Below are 21,968 nucleotides of genomic sequence, written 5' to 3' on the forward strand. Positions count from 1 at the left end.
ACCTTGCATAATTTGTCTATAGTGTGTTATTACCTTCACATTTTCTTTTCTTGAACCTTAGTCCTCTCATTCTGTTTTAGCTTCACTTTTCTGTTCCGAACTTAGCGTACCTTTTCACACAGGAAGCCTAAGTGCATTCCTTTATTTCATCCTCTTACCCCCCTATTCTGTTAACTGCTCCCTTCACTCAAATAGCTGCTAGAAAAAACCCAGGTCCTCTCTATCATGAAGGAAACTGTGAAACAATTTCCAATTTGTCACTGTAATGTGCAGTCATTGCTATCCCAAATTCGCATGGATGAAATGCATAACGTGTTTCTTTTCACGACAGTTCCATGCAATTCCCGTAACCGAAATGTGGTTGACGAGCAAAAGTTCCAGCTCTCCTGCTGACATGGAATAGTACATCCTTCTACAAAATAATGCAAGGGTAAAGGCGAGGGCGGGAGGCGGTGGCCGCTTATGTTGCCAGAGACCTCAACCCTCAAGTAATTAGCCATGAACCTTCACAGTATGAACGTAAGTCAGAGTTTTTGTTTGTAGAGATAACACTGTCTAGTTCGAAATCCTTGTTAGGAGTAGTTTACAAGCCTTCGAAAGTAGGGTACTTGACCAACCTTGAGACTGAAATCCTAAACATTCTGCCAGACTACGAACATGTTAGTATAATGGGAGACTTCAACACAGATTTGTTAGACAGTACTGCAGCTTCCACTCCCCAGTTTCGTAACACTTTTGAAGCATGTAACGACCATTTTACCCCTCAGACCAAATGACCACACTAATTGCAGTCATACTCTTCTTGATCTAATAATAACAAATAATTCAGTGAAAGTTTTGCAACGTGGACAAACATCAATTCCGAGACTATCTGGACATGATATAATCTACCTGTTCTACCAATTACAAAGACCAAAACCAAGGACAAAATTATTATGATTTAGGGACCTCAGACGAATTGATGCAGACAAATTAGAAGAAGTTGTGCTTTCTGTGCCGTGGATGGAGATAAATTACACCAATAATGTAGAGGAAATTGTTTCAGCATTTAATGACCTGGTAGCTCAACTCTACGATCGACACACCCCAGTGCGTACAGAGCTCTTAAACCATGGATAGATGACTAAATTTGTCACCTAATGTACCGTTTTCATCGTCCTGATATTGGAATAAAGGTTGTCGTACGAAATTATAAGTTTGCCATGCACGGTAATGAGATCGCGAAGATTACGTAATTGGGCCATACGTCAGAAAAGAATGCATATATTAAGTAAAATAGGCCGTGATTTCGGAGTGTATACATTATACGAACGTATATATTCAAGAAGGCCATGCACGTGACGGCAAAGATATTTATTTGATGAATTAAATATGCCTAGATCACGGACTGAGACGGAAAATTATAAAGGATCCATGCGGCCGTGATAAAATAATAGAAGGTTTTCAAAATTGCTAAAAAAGAAGAGGTAGCTGAACAATAAAAAAATCTGTTACGCAAAACGACGTAAATTTATCCTCGAGAAGAAAAGCCAATCTTCGTATAAAGAAGAAGGGAGATACCGGTATTGCAGTAATTACCGGCTGGAGAACCTGCAAAGCGAAGGAATATTTGGAAATCATATATATTCGAACGAATATCGTAAAGAGCGAGTTAGAAAATACCCGAACAGTAGTCAGAGTATAGACTCAAGACCGTACGAGGAATCAAGTTGAATATAACGCAGTATAGGTTGATTAGCCGAACAAAAGAAATTTTTAGAGAGCTAACTTGATATATTTTAACTGTTAAACTGCCGCAAAGAATTAACCTTGAATTATTGTCCTAAAAACCTGAATCTTAGATACAAACTTGATACTCAATCCTAAGAGTATGGATGTGAAATTAACTCCCGCTTTGGAAATGTTTCTTTCATATATGACTGACTGCTACAACATGAGAGGCTAAATCGAGGATGGAGCCGACTGTCCGACGGAGACCGCCCAGCTGTTTCTACTATCCCGAGTCCCAAAACTACAACCTGATGGTGACGTAACGAAGGATGGAGTCGTTCTACGCAATCCTAAGATGACAACATCGAAGCCAAAGCCAGTCATCTAACGTCAGTGATCGCAAGATAAGTTCCAAAAAGTTATTTTATTTTCTTGAAATTAATATGCAGTAAATATAGTAGTTGTATTTTTAGTGAACATTGGTATGTTGTTTTTACGTAGTTCTTCGTGATAAAATCACAGTCGTTGCCATCTTTGCAATGAGATTGTCCTTGTTGACTTATTATTATTAATATGGGAATAGGTATTTCTTCCAGAGTTTACAATCAATGCCATAATATAGGAATGTTTATAATTGAACAAGGAGAGATTTAGAATATAATTTTTAACCATTATGGGACAAAAACATCGTATATAAAGAGACGTAACCCTAATTTTATATTTTTAAAGAAGATAATTGATTTCTGAATAACCTATATGTGTGCTGATACGACGCAATGAAATGTGAGTACATTTTAACTTATTTGATTTATATATGCATTTCATTTTTAGGCTAACGTGTTTATGCGTATAATATATGAAATCTAACCCAAAAGAGTACCGTTGTAGTACATTAATGTGATGTTAAGATGATTTGCCGTCATGTTGGAAATGATAAATGTTTACGTAGGGAAGTTATGATTTGAGTGGCATGTTAATGTGGAATTATGAATAATTATTCGCTGTGATATGTTTAGGAGATTGAATAATGATATATTATGGTAATTAATATTGGTAAATGGAGAGATAGATATGTTTATGGATAATTTTGGCGGTAAATACGGCGTATTATGGGCCGATGGTGATGTTTGCCATATGCGGCAAAATATTAATATGGTAATGCGAGATATATTGGGTTAGTGGTACACGAGTACAATGAAATACATCGCATATTTCGTATATGGGTTACCATAAACTGTCTTCAAAGGAAATATCCAAGTAGGAAATAAAAGTAGGGAAACTTGTTGTCTTCATAGATAATATATATCAACGTTGAACTGAATATTATTGGAATTTTGTTGTCGAGAATGAATTTAATTCATAGAGCAATCCCATAATTTAAAATCTCTATTACAATTAGATAAAATAGGTTACCAAATGCATTCCTACGGAATTCTTAATACCTGATTAAATATTGGTAAATCATAAAACATGTTAGGTATAATTTCTATTTGAACTATGATTATTTTTTTACACGATACCTACATTTAATTTTAAGGTGTTATTTGAATATTTTAACCAAAAGACATGGTCGAGGTGACCAATATTTCTCATTTAAAGAACTATATATATTTGAAATAGCCATTTTGGGCTGATATATATTTGGAACTTATTTGCGATTGCTAACGTTATAACATAAGAAGAAACACATGAATTTATGACAGAATATCAATTTAATAATGATGAAAATAAGCATTTTTATTTTTATATTTTTAAAAAAAGAAACAAAACTGATGGACACAGATATGCATATTTTGTGTGGAAATTACTTAAGCTTAGGGACTTAGATTTATTTTCAACCTAAAAATATGATACTACGTTTTTCAATAGAAAGAAAATGTACTTTCAATTTTTATAATCAAGAGAACTTATCCTTATTTTTGTGATGCGCCTAACTAATGGAGAAGAATAGTTGAATCAGATTGAAGTTAGATTAAATTAAATTTAATTTTTTTTAGAGAGGAAGAAGATAATTGATGTTGATAATTATTAGTAGATTTTCTTTTATGATTCTGGAATCATGAAATAAATTATAGATTATCCAATTTAGATGTTATTATTTTAGGAGATAGGCTAATATCATTGTGATATAAATAATTTTGAATTAATTCATTTAAAAAAATATTTTCTTTCTTTTCTTTGAATGATTTGGATTTGAAAGCTTGGAATTGATTCTGGATGATGAATGGTATCGATAGTAATTTATTGAAAGAGAAATATGGTGTCTCAGTTGATCTCACGTAAAAAAATAGTATGGTTCGTAGATGCAATTTAATTATCCCTGAGAGGTGTCGCGTGGCAATTTAAGGATTACCATATCAAATGTTGTGATAGGAAAAATGAAGGTTACGGCATCGCTAAAATGCTATGATGCGATAACTGTTTATACGATGAGTATTTAAAGCGAACATAGCTACCGACACTTAGCATCAATTTTAATATGCGTTCATCCATTTAATGATCTGTAGGAGTGATGGATGATTGAGGGGAAAATAGCCGGAGCAATTGTTAGGTCACCCAATGGGGCGCACATATTAAATATGGTTGCCCAATATGGTGCAAGACAGAAACCCCCCTCAGGATGGTGCACTAATGGCTAACCGAGACGCTGCTCATAGACAGTACAAACACAGCCCATTGGAAAGTGAAACATCAGACTTATAAAACTATGCATAATAAAACAAGCTCTAAAATTTGAAGCGCTAGACTACGTTATGCCCATAATTTGATTAGACCTGACATACGCCCTGCAATGATGTGGAAATCTATGAAATATGTCGGCATCAATTACCAGAAATCTAACACAGAACTAAATCTTAGCATAGATGAATTAAACGACCATTTCATCTCCTCGTCAGTGGGAATTAAACCAGTCGTGAAAGAGAAAACAATTAATATGATAATACACCATCTCCACTCCGGGATAAATTTTACTTCAGCCACTTCAGGCCGTCACACCGCAAGAAGTTATTGACTCAATAAAATGCATCAAGACCAAGGCTCGAGGCAAAGATAATATATTGTTGTTGTTGCTGTTTGAGTCATCAGTCCATAGACTGGTTTGATGCAGCACTCAATGCCACCCTATTCTGTGCTAACCTTTTAATTTCTACATAACTGCTGCATCCTACATCTGCTCTAATTTGCATGTCATATTCATACCTTGGTGTACCCCTACCGTTCTTAATCCTTATACCACAAACCTACTATGCTGGCGTAGCAGGGGGAGAGGTGATACTCCCACGTGGCACGTCCTAAGTGGCGGGTAGGGAGGTCCTAACCGGCTTGCCGGTGGACTTAAGTGAAATAAAATACCTCTCTCACGACCAAACAACACTTAACACAGTGAGAGCAGCTCGCACGACCAGGGATCCATAAACAAGAAAACAATAACACAACATTCAGAAAAACTTACCAGTTCATGATCCCCAAGGGAAGGTCGTTGCATGGAGTGGAAGTCTGGACACAAGAGGTCGAGTGGAAAGAGGTACACATTACATTATTATTATTATTATTATTATTATTATTATTATTATTATTATTATTATTATTATTATTATTATTATTATCCTGACTGAAAAAACTACACTAATTCAAATAAAGAAAACCTTTAATTAAAATAATTACCTCAAACTCCGACAACAACAGTAAGAGAAATTAAGGAACAAATTAATCAATTATTTAAATTCTTGAAATTAATTAGTATGGGCAGAATAACCTTTGGTTTGATTACAACGATAAATTAATATTCATGAAAAATAGGATCCTTTAAAAACACATCACAACATTAATTCATTAATAATAATTGATTACATAACAATCCTCACTGGGTGTAAGAAGAGAAAATTAGGTAATTAAAGTCAAAACAATTCCCAACGACTACCAGAGTAACGTAAAATTAAAATGATACCCGATACAGGCGGAAACGGAGGTTGAATGACCAAGAGAGGTAGGCAAATCTTGAAAAATAAGAGATAGATAACGTCCGCCGAGTAATAATTCAATTATCACGTTAAGTTTCAACTAAAACTTCATAAACAGTATGCAAATAAAATACGATCAGCCCAAAATCAAGGCGCTTGACTGTACACCAGAAGAATCAATCTTTCCATCATCCACGGTGAACTTCAACTATCACCTTCAACAATGAATGCGACACTCAAATGTCAAAATCAACAGGGGCCTACGCCCACCAAGCGTTTACACTAAGTTACCATGGCAACCACTCACGTGACACACCAACAAAATGGCTGCCATAAAACAACTTCAGTAGTCATTAGAAAATGCCTTTACTTTAGCATATTCCGCAAGATCTAGGTGGTTGTGAGAAAAACCGAACCAATACCAATAATTAAATTAGTTTGAGAAAATATACTTGAATCACCAGATCAAGAGTTACACCCATTACATAAATTTTTATTGTAGCAGTTACAAGCTACTGAACGTTACCCAATTACCACTCAAAACCTTGAAGATATTTCAAGTTAAATATTCAAGTAACTCATCACCTTACAATTTTATATATAAGCCCCACATTAAGTAGCAATGGATTACACAATTATGGTATGACCTGAATTTCCGTACATTACTACTGCTAAGTCCAGTTTTCCTCAAAGCCAGACATGTTCCGATAACAGTTCCAAGGCATCTTGTCCAGTTGAATGCACTGGTTACTCCAGTCTCAAAGAAAGACAAATACAAGTCAAGGCTACTTACAGTTGTCGGCGAGGTTATTAGAAATAAAATGCAATTGATGGCCTACATGCCAAGTAGGCGATTCATTTAACCAGGATCAAATTCCATTCTCCCTTCTTCTTATCTAATTTTCAGGCAAAATATCTTCCACCAGCAGTACGTGATAGACTTCCTTCTTCTTCTCGACCAACACCAAAACAAACGACACACACAAGACATTGGGTGATATGAATAAAAATGAGATGTAACTCGGAGACAAGTCTCGAAGGAGGATTGAGATGGAAGTCACTTGCGAGACAGAACTCGTCATGTATATGAATAAAGTTTGTTTCTCGCTAACGAGACTTGTCTCCTTCTGCTTGAGATGAGTCTCGCACACTGGCTCTGGTATCTGTCAGCTGACGAGTGAATTAACAATCAGAGAGCTACGAAGAGTGGTTTTGTTGGAATAGATGAAAGTGTTAGATTTAAAAGCGAAAAAGATTGAAAAGCGACAGTGTGTTCTCGAAAAAACAGAAGAACTCATTTCAGTGCAAAAACAGATTTTGCAACTGCAAATGGAAAATATTTTACATGAAAGGGAGAAAAGAGCAGAACAAACAAGTACAACCAAAATGGAACACCCACCGATATTTTTTTCATTTAGAATAGTTCTTGACAGACTTTTCTTCTTCTTCAGTTATGTTTCACCTATCAATATTCAGTAATCACTAGTTCTTATTTCAATTCTTTCTAGGCTTACATAAACGTAGTGGCTCGTACACTTAGTATACTTGAACCCCAGCTTGGGAACGACTGATTTAAGGTTTCTTTTCTTGTAAGTTTCCTTCAAGATATTGTGTAAGAAGTTACATTGTATTTATCATCACATTTAGGATCCACATACAAATGCATAATTTTCTGCGGTCATTGCAAGTCATTCAAACACTTTTTAAACACGCTTTGTACTTCATTCATCATGAATATGAGGAGTTTATTGATCATACCTGTGCATAGCTAGGGGTGTTTCTGCATATAATATACTTTTTCTACAATTTGTTTTACGTCGCACTGACATAGATAGGTCTTATGGCGACGATGGGACAGGTTTAGGAGTGGGATGGAAGCGACCGTGGCCTTAAGGTACAGTCCCAGCATTTGCCTGGCATGAAAATGGGAAACCACGGAAAATGATATTCAGGGTTCTCGACAGTGGGGCTTTAATCCACTACCTCCAGGTTGTAAGCTCACAGCTGCGCGCCCCTAACCACACGGCCAACTCACCCGGTATATAATATACAACCAATACCTATATACTGTTGCATAAACTGTCTAAATTTCAAACTTTCAAAACATAGAAATAATACAAAATGCTATCCATATTCATTAACGAATATAACTAACAAGGGAGCAGTTTGATTTGGACCGGACAAATTGCAATGAAACTTAGTAACATGATGAGCTATAGACATCTGGAACTCAATGGTGATAACCGTTCTGCCGTGAAATAACACTTTCGTACCGGTATTTATTGTCAGTAAAGTTTTGCTCCAGTTTTAAATGGAACGTGGTGTGTAGATGGCAGCGATTTCAATGAAACATGGTAGGATGGTCAATTAAGACATCAGAACATCGCTGCATGATTGGCGTTGTTATATAGGTTACCCGCAGAGTGACAAAATGAATCACTCTCAACAAGAATCCGAAAGTTTAAGGCTATTTATAGCATGCAAGTTTATATACAAATGACGAGGATTTTATATTACATATTTTAGCTTCAATTGTAAACGACAAAGAAGTATTAAAAGCCTAATATTTTGAAATATTCATATCCTGTGCATGTTAGTAAAATGGATTTGATGAGCAAGACATTCTGTTCATGTTGTCAAAATCTAATTTTCACTCTATAGCGCGCTGTTTAATGTAACTTTAAAATAGAACTATCAGTGCATTTCTACAGTGCATACGCGAGGTCAATACAGCTGCAAACCACCCAGCTTTTCTTTAGCAATTAATTACAACAATGAAATTGATTTTATGACAAAGTGAATATCAGCAGTAGATTTAAGACAGGTAGATTGACAATTCATGGAAGTTTCATCGAAATCTGTCTGATTCAAACCAAATGCTTCCCTCGTAGTATTTGGCGCAAGTGAGATCTTGGTGCGATGGTTGAGAAAGAGCAGCACTCATAGAGGCAGCAAATCATTGGCCGAATAACGTCATTATGCGAATCTGTTAAATGTTGTGAAACCAGTTACAGCATATTTTTTTCAAGGGCTCGAGCTGCCGGTTGAAACTTTTAAATAAACTTAGAAACAGTGCAATCGAAAAAGGCATGGGCAGGGAATTTTATGGCACTTAAACATAAATGGGGTAGCTTACACCAGGACCAAAGATACTTGCACATTCGTTCAATACCATTTGGCCAACATGTGATAGAGAGCGATAATTTTCACACTTGAAAAAAATATCCTTCCAGATATCAAAATGTGAATAATAATAATAATAATAATAATAATAATAATAATAATAATAATAATAATAATAATAATAATAATAATAATAATAGATAATAATTTCGTGTGGCTATTTCTAGCCTGGTACTGCCCTTGTAAGGCAGATCCTCCGACGAGAATGGGTGTCATCTGCCGTGTTATTGTAGTGGTGGATAGTGTTGTGTGTGAGTTGCAGGAATGTTGAGGATTTAAGGTTAAAATATCTGACCCGACAGCGAATCGAACCCGGGGGCCCCCTGAACCGAAAAGTACCACGCTGACCATTCAGCTAAGGAGCAGGAATAGGTGAATAATGAAAGCCTTGAATAATTGTAGGTCATATCTTTTTTTTGCTAGTTGTTTTACGTCGCACCGACACAGATAGGTCTTACGGCGACGATGGGACAGGAAAGGGCTAGGAGTGGGAAGGAAGCGGCCGTGGCCTTAATTAAGGTACAGCCCCAGCATTTGCCTGGTGTGAAAATGGGAAACCACGGAAAACCATTTTCAGGGTTGCCGACAGTGGGGTTCGAACCTACTATCTCCCGAATACTGGATACTGACCGCACTTAAGCTATGTTTTGTTTAGGCCTTTTCCGTGATTGTGAATTAATTTCATTTATAAAATGTTAGTCGTATTTTGTGAATAGAATAAATGTTAACGTACAGAAAAAATCACAAATGTAGAATAGATTAAGAATAATTAAATTAATTTAATAATTACTAAGAAAATTATCAGAATTGTACGTTGCACGGTTTTGCATATTTCTGGTTTGATTTTGAACATCTTACACTTTATGATGCATGTAAATCCTATCGCAAATGGCTATCATCGTCATCATCTTTATCATTATTGTTACCGTATATGAATGTCTCGTGTATTGGCTCCAGAAAATGTGCTAACCATTCCACATTTTCTTTCCGGTAACGGTAGAGGTCTTTATAATCATGTTCGAGAGAATTTCTTCGTGCTTTATAAATTTTTCTTCTCCGGTGTAAAACCATCATAAACTCCGCCATCACGTTTTCAGCCTGATTCTATCGGCCTGAGTCACTTTCTGGGCTGTCTCAAGAAATTCTGAGACCAGTCTCCATTCAGAGAGACTAAACTCCAGTTTATTCATATACATTTGGAGATGTGTCTCCGGGAGAATCCGCTAACGAGCTGTGTCTCAAGGAGCAAAGGTCACTGCTGAGACATCGCTTTTTTATTCATATACATTTGAGACATGTCTTAATATTTATGAGACAAGAGATACGTATCCGGTTTATTAATATCACCCATTGTTTCCACGCATTAACTGCCGATCAAGTTAGTTTCATCGGATACCGCAAGATGGCATCAGCGTACAGTCCGCTACTCAGTCAAGTATGTACCTGACCGCACGAAAGAGTTCTCCAAGTAAACACAGGATGGAATGCCATTATAATAACACTCAGTCAACTCATTGGACCCAACAGTTTATGGGTCGAGTAGAATAATAAAAACTCCATTATACCTCTCACAGACCAAACACACAACCCCCTGTGGATGGGGGAAGCAGACAAAGAATACACCCATGGTATCCCCTGCCTGTCGTAAGAGGCAAAAAAAGGGGCAACCAAGTGATGATTTTATTTGAACCATGAAACTACTTGTGATTAGTACCACCACGCGGGGAACACCATGGGTCACTTTTACTTGCGCATAGTACCACTGTGTTGGGTACTAAATAAATCTGTGATTAGTAGCATGCAGGAGCACCGTGTGGTCAGCCCCTCACTTAGAATGCACTGTCGGCTTTTACAGTACCTGTGATTAGTACCACTATATGAACGACACCATGGTTCTAGCTTGCCTATGATTAGTACCCGCTATATGAGGAACACCACAGGCTAGTATGAGTCCCTGTGGTTACTATACTTATGTGATGAACACCATATGTTTGCATTGCCCGTAAATGGCATCGTAATGTGCGAAACACCATAGGTCTGTATTCAGGGGCGTATTCTCCTTGAATGCAAGGCATTCACTGCATGCGTTATGATAACACAAAGAACTGTCTGATGTACGATTTTAGGTTGTTTTAAGTCAAATATTAACGATTTCATCTCTCAGAAGTTCAAAAGGTCCGCACAACTGTACTAGTTCCGTTGCTTGACTACGTGTGGTGCTGGTGTAGTCTCGCCGTCTACTCCTCTCTAGGAAGAAAGAGACAGCATGGCGGAGTTAAGGATGCAAGGCATTCAATCTTAAAATTGCATTCGGTGGCAGACGTAGTTCTGAAACCCTCCGAACGATGTCGCTGCAATTGAAACTTGGTCAGAATTTGTCACCCCATACCCGTGCTACCCTCTGCCATCTGTTAGCAACTTGGAGAAAGTCGACATGTTTACAGCGAACGGGACCCACAGATTATCCCCCAGCGAGAACCCAACGTGACGAAACTGACCAATGCCACTGAGGTGACTTTCCTCCAGTGCTTCAGTTGTGGCTAACTAGTGAGTTAATTCATTGTGTGTTTTGCTGATTAGTGAGTTCATTCTGTGTGTGCTGTTCCTGTGCTATTCGTCGTTTTCGGTCTTTTATTATATTTTTCGCTTATTTTGGTATTAACGATGGATGAGTCATAAACGGATATAATTGTAAATCAGTTTACTGGCCGTTCGTTTGATGAAAAGATTCAAATAGTTCAAGCCGGGAGACCTCTACCTTCCCTCGTATATTTCTTCTTTACCTTGCGAGTTGGCCATGCGTGTAGAGGCGCGCGGTTGTGAGCTTGCATCCGGGAGATAGTAGGTTCGAATTCCACTATCGGCAGCCCTGAAGATGGTTTTCCGTGGTTTCCCATTTTCACACCAGGCAAATGCTGGGGCTGTACCTTAATTAAGGCCACGGCCGCTTCCTTCCAACTCCTAGGCCTTTCCTATCCCATCGTCGCCATAAGACCTATGTGTGTCGGTGCGACGTAAAGCCCGTAGCAAAAAAAAAATTCTTCTTCGCCTTCTTAATCTGCTTACCCTCCAGGGTTGGCTTTTCCCTCGGCTTTTCGGACTCAGCGAGGGATCCCACCTGTATCGCCTCAAGGGCAGTGTCCTGGAGCTTCAGACTCTGCGTCGGGGACAAAACTGGGGAGGATGACCAGTATCTCGCCCAGGCGGCCTCACCTGCTATGCTGAACAGGGGCCTTGCGGGGGATGGGAATATTGGAAGGGATAGACAAGGAAGAGGGAAGGAAGCGGCCGTGGCCTGAAGTTAGGTACCATCCCGGCATTTGCCTGGAGAAGTGGGAAACCACGGAAAACCACTTCCAGAATGGCTGAGGTGGGAATCGAACCCACCTCTACTCAGTTGACCTCCCGAGGCTGAGTGAACCCCGTTCCAGCCCTCGTACCACTTTTCAAATTTCGTGGCAGAGCCGGGAATCGAACCCGGACCTCCGGGGGTGGCAGCTAATCACACTAACCACTACACCACAGAGGCGGACTCTCATAAATTTAAAAATAGAAAACAAGAATTGTGTACGCACGTTCAATCCAGGAAATTACAGTAAAACTGTTTGGCTCGAGTTCACTTACATGTAATTAGGGTGAGTAGAATTGAAATTTACTTAATACATTGTGTTAACTGCATGGTTACTAGTGCATGCCTCAGTGGAGATTCCAGGATACGCCACTGTCTGTATTACATGTGCGAATTTCATTACCTGTGAGTACTACCATAATGTGTGACATACCGCGAGTCTATGCTACTTTTGATTAGTACCACACCATGAGAAATACCATGGTTCTACTTTCCTAGTGATAAGTACCATTATGAGGGGCCGATGACTTGGATTTTGGACCACTTTAGACTGCAATCATCGTCGATTCAGTATTGTGCTTTAGAAGTAGTCCCTTGGCCAGTAATACTATTGTTTTACGTCAGTTTCTGTGAATGTGAGGCACTGCGGGTCAGATCCACTGATTGTTTTAAATTCATATCCATCCATTCATTCTTCGTCCTCATGTTTTGAATTCTGTCAGTGGAGGATTTTGGACTTTTAATTTGTCATTACATTTTGTACCATTAGGGGCCGATGACCTAGATGTTAGGCCCCTTTAAACAACAAACTTCATTTTACTCCCTACACGTCCTCAAAAACCAACTGCACAGGTCCTGGGTGTCTTAAGATTTGTCCTATCATTCTCTCTGTTCTTCCCGTCAAATTCAGCCACAACAGTCTTCTCTCACCAATTCGATTCAGTGTGTCTTCATTCGATCTATCCATCTCACCTTTAGCATTCTTCTGTAACACCACATTTCAAAAGCTTCAATTCTCTTTCTTTCTGAGCAAGTTATCATCCATATTTCACTTCCATACTGTGCCACGCTCTGAACAAAAGTCTTCAATTTTTTTTTTCTTTCTAATTCCTATATCAATATTCGAAGTGAGCAAATTTAATTTCTTAAGAAAGGTGTTCCTTGCTTGTGCTAGCCTGCATTTTATGTCCTCCTTATTTCGGCCATCGTTAGTTATTTTACTACTAAAGTAACAATATTCATCCACTTTCTTAAGACTTAATTTCCTAATCTAATATTTCCTGCATCACCTGACTTTGTAGGACTGCCCTCCATTGCTTTTGTTTTCGACTTATTTATTTTCCTCTTGCATCCTCACCCAAGACTACGTCCATATCATTCAGCAACTTCTCCCTATCTTCTGCAGTCTCAGATAAAATAACAATATCATCGGCAAATCTCAGGGTTTATATTTCCTCTCCAGGGATTGTGATTTCCTTCATTATTATTTAGGGACCTCATACGAATTGAAAAATGAAATGTCGTATGGCTTTTAGAGCCGGGATTTCCCAGGACAGATTCGGCTCGCCAGGTACAGGTCTTTCTATTTGACACTGGTAGGCGACCTGCGCGTCGTGATGAGGATGAAATGATGATGAAGACAACACACACACACCCAGCCCCCGTGCCATTGGAATCAACCAATTAAGCTTAAAATTCCCGACCCGGCCGGGAATCGAACCCGGGACCCTCTGAACCGAAGGCCAATACGCTGACCGTTCAGCCAACGAGTTAGACATACGAATTGATGCAGACAAATTAGAAGAAGTTGTGCTTCCTGTGCCGTGGATGGAGATAAATTGCACCAATAATGTAGAGGAAATTGTTTCAACATTTAATGACCTGGTAGCGCAACTCTACGATCGACACACCCCAGTGCGTACAGAGCTCTTAAACCATGAATAGATGACTAAATTTGTCACCTAATGGCTAACCGAGACGCTGCTCATAAACAGTACAAACACAGCCCATTGGAAAGTGAAACATCAGTCTTATAAAACTATGCATAATAAAACAAGCTCTAAAATTTGAAGCGTTAGACTACGTTATGCCCATAATTTGATTAGACTTGACATACGCCCTGCAATGATGTGGAAATCTATGAAATATATTGGCATCAATTACCAGAAATCTAACACAGAACTAAATCTTAGCATAGATCAATTAAACGACCATTTCATCTCCTCACCAATGGGAATTAATCCGGTTGTGAAAGAAAAAACAATTAATACAAAAACAATAAAAACACTCCGGGATAAATTTTACTTCAGCCACTTCAGGCCGTCACACCGTAAGAAGTGATTGACTTAATAAAATGCATCAAGACCAAGGCTCGGGGCAAAGATAATTTGTTGTTGTTGTTGTTGCTGTTTGAGTCATCAGTCCATAGACTGTTTTGATGCAGCGTTCCATGACACCCTATTCTGTGTTAACCTTTTAATTTCTACATAACTGCTGCATACTACATCTGCTCTAATCTGCATGTCATATTCATACCTTGGTCTACCCCTACCATTCTTATCCCCTACACTTCCCTCTGGGTTTCTTAAGATGTGTCCTATCATTCTATCTCTTCTACTCATCAAATTTAACCACAACGATCTCCTTTCACCAATTCGATTCAGTATCTCTTCATTCATAATTCGATCTATCATCTCACCTTCAGCATTATCTACAATGCGTGCTTGCCACTCGATCATTACCTTCATACCTTGGACATTCCGACTTTCTCCGAAGCTGCTGACAGACGGCAGCGGGTAGCACGTAAATGGTGACAAAGAGTCGAGTGCAGTGACATCATGCGGAGGGTTTCAGAACTATAGCTACCACTGAATGCAATTTTAAGGTTGAATGCGTTACGTCCTTAACTCCTCCATCTCCTGTCTCTTTCTTTCTACAGTAGATTAGATGGCGAGACTACACCAGCGCCACATGTAATCAAGCAACGGAACTAGTGCAGTTGTGCGGAACTTTTGAACTTCTGAGAGATGAAGTCAATAATACTTGCCTTGAAACAACCTAAAATCATACTTCAGACAGTCCTTTGCGCTATCATAATGCATGCAATGAATGCCTTGCACGCAAGGAAAATACGCCCCTGTTTCACGTGATCCTACATTTCTTTTGAAGCCAATTTGATCTTCTCCCAACTCAGTTTGAACCTGTCCTTCCATTTTTCTGTAAAAAATATGTATTGGAATTTTTCAGGTGTGAGATAACAAACTAATGGTGTGGTTGTCCTCACACTTGTCAACACTGGCTTTCTTAGGACTAGGTATAATGACATTCTGCCGAAAATCGGATGGCACTTCTGTCTCATACATCTTGCACACTAAATGGAATAACCTAACCATGCTAGTTTCTCCTAAAGTAGTCAGTAATTCAGAGGGAATGCCATAAACTCCAGGTGCTTTGATCCTATTTAGGTCTCTCAAAGCTCTGTTGAATTCTGACCTCAAAGTTGGGTCACCCATTTCATCAACAACAACAGCCTCTTCTTGTTCCATAACCATATTATCTACGTCCTCACCTTGATAAAACTGTTGGATATGTTCCTACCATCTTTCTGCCTTGTCTTCTTTCCCTAGAAGTGGTTTTCCATCCGAGCCCTTAATATTCATGCACGTAGTTTTCCTTTCTCCAAAGGTTTCCTTGATTTTCCTGTATGCAGCATCTATCTTTCCTAGGACCATACAACTTTCAACATCCTTGCACTTCTCCTTCAGCCAATCTTTCTTAGCTGCCCAGTTCTTCCTATCCACTTCATTCTTTAATTGCCCGTATTCTTTTTTTGCATTCTTGTGTTTAAGTCGTTCATCGATCAGGTCTAGTATTTCTTGAGTTATTCATTGATTCTTAGTTGATCTTTCCTTTCTTCCTAACATCTCTTCAGCAGCCCTAATGACATCAGTCTTCATGACTGTCCATTTTTCTTCTACTGTGTTTCCTCCAGCATTTCCATTTAGTGCTTGTGTAACATGTTCCTTGAAACAATTCTTCACAGTCTTTTCTTTCAACTTGTCTAGATCCCATCTTTTTGCATGCTTTCCTTTCTTCAATTTCTTCAACTTCAGATGGCATTTCATGACCAACAAGTTCTGATCAGAGTCCACATCTGCTCCTGGGAAAGTTTTGCAATCCAACACCTGGTTTCTGAATCTCTGCCTAATCATAATAAAGTGTGTTTGATACCTCCCAGTGTCTCCAGGTCTCGTTCATGCATACAACTGTCGTTTGTGGTGTCTGAATGAAGTATTAGCAAGGACTAAATTGTGATTGGTGCAGAATTCAACCAGCTGACTTCCTCTTTCGTTCCTTTGTCCCAATCCGAATTTTCCTACTGTATTACCTTCTCTTCCTTGGCCTACCACTGCATTCCAGTCTCTCTTCACAATTTGATTCTCACCACCTTTTTCATACTGTATTATATTTTCTATCTCTTCATATATTCTTTCGCTTTTCCTCATCATCCACTGAACTAGTAGGCATATAGTCCTGCACTATTGTAGTGGGCATTGGTTTGGTGTCTATCTTGACAACAAAATTCCTTTCACTATGCTGGTCGTAGTAGCTTATCCGCTGCCCTATTTTCTTATTCATTATTAAACCAACTTCTGCATTTCCCCCGTTTGATTTTGTGTTGATAATTCGGTAGTCGCCTGACCAAAAATGCTGCTCTTCCTGTCAACGTACTTAACTTTACCAACTACGTCTAACTGTAGTCTGTCCATCTCCCTTTTCAGATTCTCTAACCTACCACAATGATTCAAACTTCTAACATTCCATGCTCCAACTCGCAGAATGTCAGTATCCATCTTCCTGATGATCGTCCCCTCTCGTGTAGCCCCCACCTGGAGGTCCGAATGGGGGGACTATTTTACCTCTGGAATATTTTACCCGGGAGGAAGCCATCAGCAGTACATCATTCATACAGAGAGAGCTGCATTTGCTCAGGAATTAGTTATGAGAGTAATTTCCTGTTGCTTTCACCTGTGCACCATTTCAACAGATCCAAGCCATGTTGAGTATTATTACAAGGCCTTATCAGTCAATCATCTAAACTGCTGCCCTTGTAACTTCCAAAAAGCTGCTACCCCGCATTTCGATGAACCATTCATTAGTCTGGTCTCTCGACAGATACCCATCCGATATGGTTGCACCTGCAGCTCGGCTCTCTGCTTCATTGAGATGCGCAAGTCTCCCCACCGCGGCAAGGTCGCATGGTTCGCAGGGGGTAATATAGGCCACAAAATGCTTATGAAAATTCTCCATCACATCATTTATCCATTGGTGAATATTTTTTTAATTATTCGCTGCAACAGGGGACTTTTCTAGAAATATGGAATATGGCCATAATTCGCTCGCTTCCAAAAATAAGACGCAAAGGACAATAGTGACTATCGAGCGATTAGCATCTTATGTATATTGTTAAAGCTTTAAAATTCATAGTTCATGAGCACATTACCAACTGTCTTACTCAACACAATCTCTTCGTTATCTACCAGTCCAGCTTTAGACCAAGACACAACATTTGCATTGCATTAACACATGTCAAATCAAATCAAAATCACTTTATTTGCAAATGAGGTGTCTACCTCGGTGGCAAATGATACACAAAAATACATTATTACCAAGCACCACATTTTAAATTAAAAAGAAAAGACATTTCCCTAAAATACAGTTTTATACAATTTACACTAACAATTATTCTATTAAATTTTTATTATTTACAAAATTCTAGTCATAATATCTTCTGTACTTACATAATCAACTCGTATACAGTATGTGGAATCACTTCAAATAATGCTATATACAACTGCTGTAAGATTTAAATTTACATCGCATTTTTTACCTGTTTTGATACATACCATGCATGTGACTGATGACACAAGGCTAGCTAATGACAAACAACTGTCAGTTCTAGCATTATTGGAGTTTAGTACAGCTTTTGACACTCTTGACAGATGTACTTGTATCCTAATTAAATAGTTTAAATTTCTCTGCGAATGCACTCTAGTGGATCAGTTCCTATCTCACCAGTCGCTGGCGGTGTGTACTTAATATCGACAATGAATATTCAAATTGGCATACGGTAGACATGGGAATACAACGAGGATCTCTGATGGGCCCCTTATTTTCTCTTTGTATATAAGTGGCATAGCTTCTGGATTAAAACACTGTAAATACCACTTATACGCAGATGATTTACATGATGTGACCGTTCATCATGTCATCCTGAGCACGTTATGGTACCCTGCAGTTTGAATATGCCGTTTTCCGTGCGAGTTCACGACAAATAGTGTCCATACCAGCGCATTTTACACGTCCCGGGATGCAAGTGGCTCACCGCCAGCCCGAGAGGCCGAGCTCTCGTTATGCGCAAGTAGCTAAAACGAGTCTTGCCCTAGCGAGCAATTGAAAAATGCTCCTTCTCTGGGGAACAGAGAGAGAACGAGGCACGCCAAGCGAAGCAGCAAATGTAGGTCATGGAGCATTGCCCCAAACCATGGAAACAGTAATGCATACGCAGTAAACAAGGCTGTAGCCAGATGGTCTCCAGATGTTGACAGCGGGCTACGGGATGAAACTCAAGAATTCCCCGAGCTGAGACTCCGCCTACCAGGTGACGCTTTCAAGATTATAGACATATCCACGATGCGATCGTAATGAAAATCGATCAGTGAGAAAATGAGAGAATGAGCTTTAATTTGATACCACGCTCAATGTGAGCCACTGATTAGTGGAGCGTTGTCTACCAAAGAGGCGTGGTTCATCTCTTTCAGGCACGCCAGACCGCTCTAGCTATATACGGGATGCATTTGAAACAGTAAGACACTCTCATTTCTACGGTCTACGTTCTACACCATTCTATACCGTGTTTATTCTTATACATACTTGCTGTGATACTTGTGCAGTGGACAATGGTTTTGTCAGATTTAGTACTGACTCAGTAATTATTCGCGAGTGGCTACGAGAGAATAGCACTTTTCAGTGAAGTGATTTAAAGATAATATGTATATAAGATCCATTTCTAGAGAATTCACAAGGGACGGCATGAAGCCGTGAGTATAGTTGTCTGTGTGTAGAGGCATGTTAAACCATATGTGAGTGAAATAAATGCAGCTCGATTTGCAGTGAGCTATGCTGCCGTATAACTAAGTGTACGGACGTAATAATACTGAGGGATCAATGTAGGAGATCTACAAGTGTGTCACATTTACCGAGTAAGCTGGGAGAAGGAATGAACGGCTTATTATCGAAAGGGCAGTATCCGCTAGGCAACCCCAGATGCAGTAGATAATCTGTATATTCGTGACTAGTGCTATGAGTTAGGCCAACTTAAAACCACGTCATTTTAAATTAACAGTGTTTAACCAGTGACAGTGACCAACAAAACGTGTGTTAATACAGGGCCTAAATGCTGAGATTGAACAAAATACGCGAATGAGGAAATAGTATCGGGCGACATGAACAATACCAATACTAGATTAGAGAGCTCGAATCCCTGAGTATCTCTAATCATAATAATTATAATCTGTGTCACAAATCTAGCACAGTTATAATCAGCAAATATCTTCATTTGTGTACTTGAAGAAGAGACGTCATCATACGAGGAAGGAGACTACGAGCAGATTGCCTGTATTCATTCTACACGTCGTGGAACTTCCAGCCAACATGCGAGTACCTAATCTGCTGCTGAACCCTGGATTCTGCGCCGCTGACGATGCCGTGATGTTCGAGTAGATCCATGATGTGCCTTCCCGGGGTTAGCTGTTCGTGATTCCAAAAAGTATTGAGTATCATTTTAAGTCTATTGGCATGAAGTCGTATCGTTTAAATTAAATGTAAATAATTAACTTGCATGTAAATACTTCAGAATATAGTTTTTAGTGCTCTGCTGTAGTTATTCAATTAGGGTTTATAAAGATTTTTCTTCCTGGTCAGATGACTGTTTTTATTTTATTTAATAAGGGAAATGTAGTGCTTGTTATATTTAAGGCCCTAGATTAAATTATGTGTGAAGTGATTTAATATTTTAAAGGAATTTTTAATGTTCAGTAAAATGACCCCAGTTAAGATCATTTTATAAATCAGCATGAGTCATCAAAGGATTCTGAGATTATTTATTTTACACTTCACACAAGTGTTAGACAGTTACTCCCATGTAGCGTAAGATTGCTGAACCAGAAATGAAGAAGTGACAGAGGGATGTAACTACGCTTATTTAGCTCGTGAGTATTAATGTTTATTTGTCCAGAAGGAATAGGATTTCCTTCTTTAAGTTTGTATGTGTTTGGTATACCGTGAAGAGGGGCGGAGCTTTTATACAGATTGGTGTCTAGGTGCGATGTTATGTGAGAATATGAATTTTCCGCAAATGAGTGGCTGATAATTGCGAGCGGGATGCTGCAACAGGAATATTATTAAGGCCAGATTAGAGCCGATTTGTAATATTGATGCCGATAGCATCCAAGGGAAATTAAAGGAATTAAATAATGAGTTGCGAGAAAATTGCCATTAGAGGCTGCAGTGTACCGTATATAGTGAATGGGAAGTAGTCTGTTGGCATGTCTGATTTATGGCTGGCCGTCACAATGACAGCTGGAGAGAAATGCTTGCCTTACCACACTACGGGACACTTCGAGGCCGGCTCGATCTCAATTCACGATATGACAAACCACATACTATCGTTTAGAGACTACCGCCGTCGGATAGATTTGCAGTTCTTGAGATGAGAGAATGTCGCTCCACTTTTATTTACATTAAAGTTAAACCGTATAGAGATTGCAGGTGAGCTAAACACCCCACGTAGTCAGAGGAGCTTGTTCCATTCCCAGGCAGCAGTGGTGGACACGCCCACTGTTGTCAGTTGCTGATGGACTGTACCATCAATGATTCGTCATATGATATGAGATGCACTACCGTTGTTTGTCTTTATTTTTGAGGTAATTATATTTAATATGTTATTGTACTGGTTTTCGTTTCACTATATGTATTGTTTCAGGAAACAGCGTTGCAAATGTCTTGCGTGTGAATTCGTATGTAAGTGATATCCCGATGAAACATGTGACATATAAGATTGATGATTTATTAGATATTCAGATAGGTTTTCCACGCGAATGCTGAGATATGACTTTCATGTGTCTTGAAGAGCACTCACAACGTTTTATCATACAACTCACTTAATTTGACGATCTGTTTCATAACTTGTTATTTAAATATGTTAATTCACGATATAAACAAGACAAAACATCGCAAGATATGCCTTTGTTTATTTATCTTTGTGTACAGTGATAAGTGTAAAGTGTGACAAGTGCTTTCGATAGTTTAATGGTCACAGAGGGGACGCCTTCTCAGGTTTCTAAAGCTATAGAGTGTTATGCGAATCTAGAAACAGACTAGAAAGACATTGAATCACTCAAGAGAATTTAAATGTATATAATTTCATGTATTTAAAGAGGTATGGCATATCTGTGCAAATAATATACTTGTGTTTCCTTAGTTATTAAAATTTTGTCATGAAAGATATTCATTCTTTTCATTTCTTAGGGTAGCTGTATTCCTCTCATAAGTGAAGGTTCCCCTACTATAGAGATAATTAACTTATTGCCCCATTCCGGGCGGTCCATTGATCCGAACTGCTCTCCTAAGCCCAGCCGCGGACATACTCTAGTAGGGGAGATGGGGCTTTGAAACTGGGCTCGTTCGAAAGTCTCATCAATGAT

General features: G+C 38.9%; 1 protein-coding gene across 1 annotated transcript in view; it reads left to right on the plus strand.

Annotated features, from left to right (window-relative positions):
- LOC136879064 (gastrula zinc finger protein XlCGF49.1) overlaps window positions 1–21,630 on the plus strand; it is a 253,540-nt gene extending 231,910 nt beyond the window's left edge. Inside the window, exon 6 of the mRNA XM_067152811.2 lies at window positions 21,255–21,630. Within this exon, the coding sequence (XP_067008912.1) occupies window positions 21,255–21,293 (39 nt within the window). The 3' untranslated portion in view covers window positions 21,294–21,630. The remainder of the gene's footprint in view (window positions 1–21,254) is intronic.
- Window positions 21,631–21,968: the final 338 nt, after the last annotated feature.

This window comes from Anabrus simplex, chromosome 8, assembly GCF_040414725.1.
Source record: "Anabrus simplex isolate iqAnaSimp1 chromosome 8, ASM4041472v1, whole genome shotgun sequence".
In the NCBI taxonomy this organism is placed as follows: domain Eukaryota; kingdom Metazoa; phylum Arthropoda; class Insecta; order Orthoptera; family Tettigoniidae; genus Anabrus; species Anabrus simplex.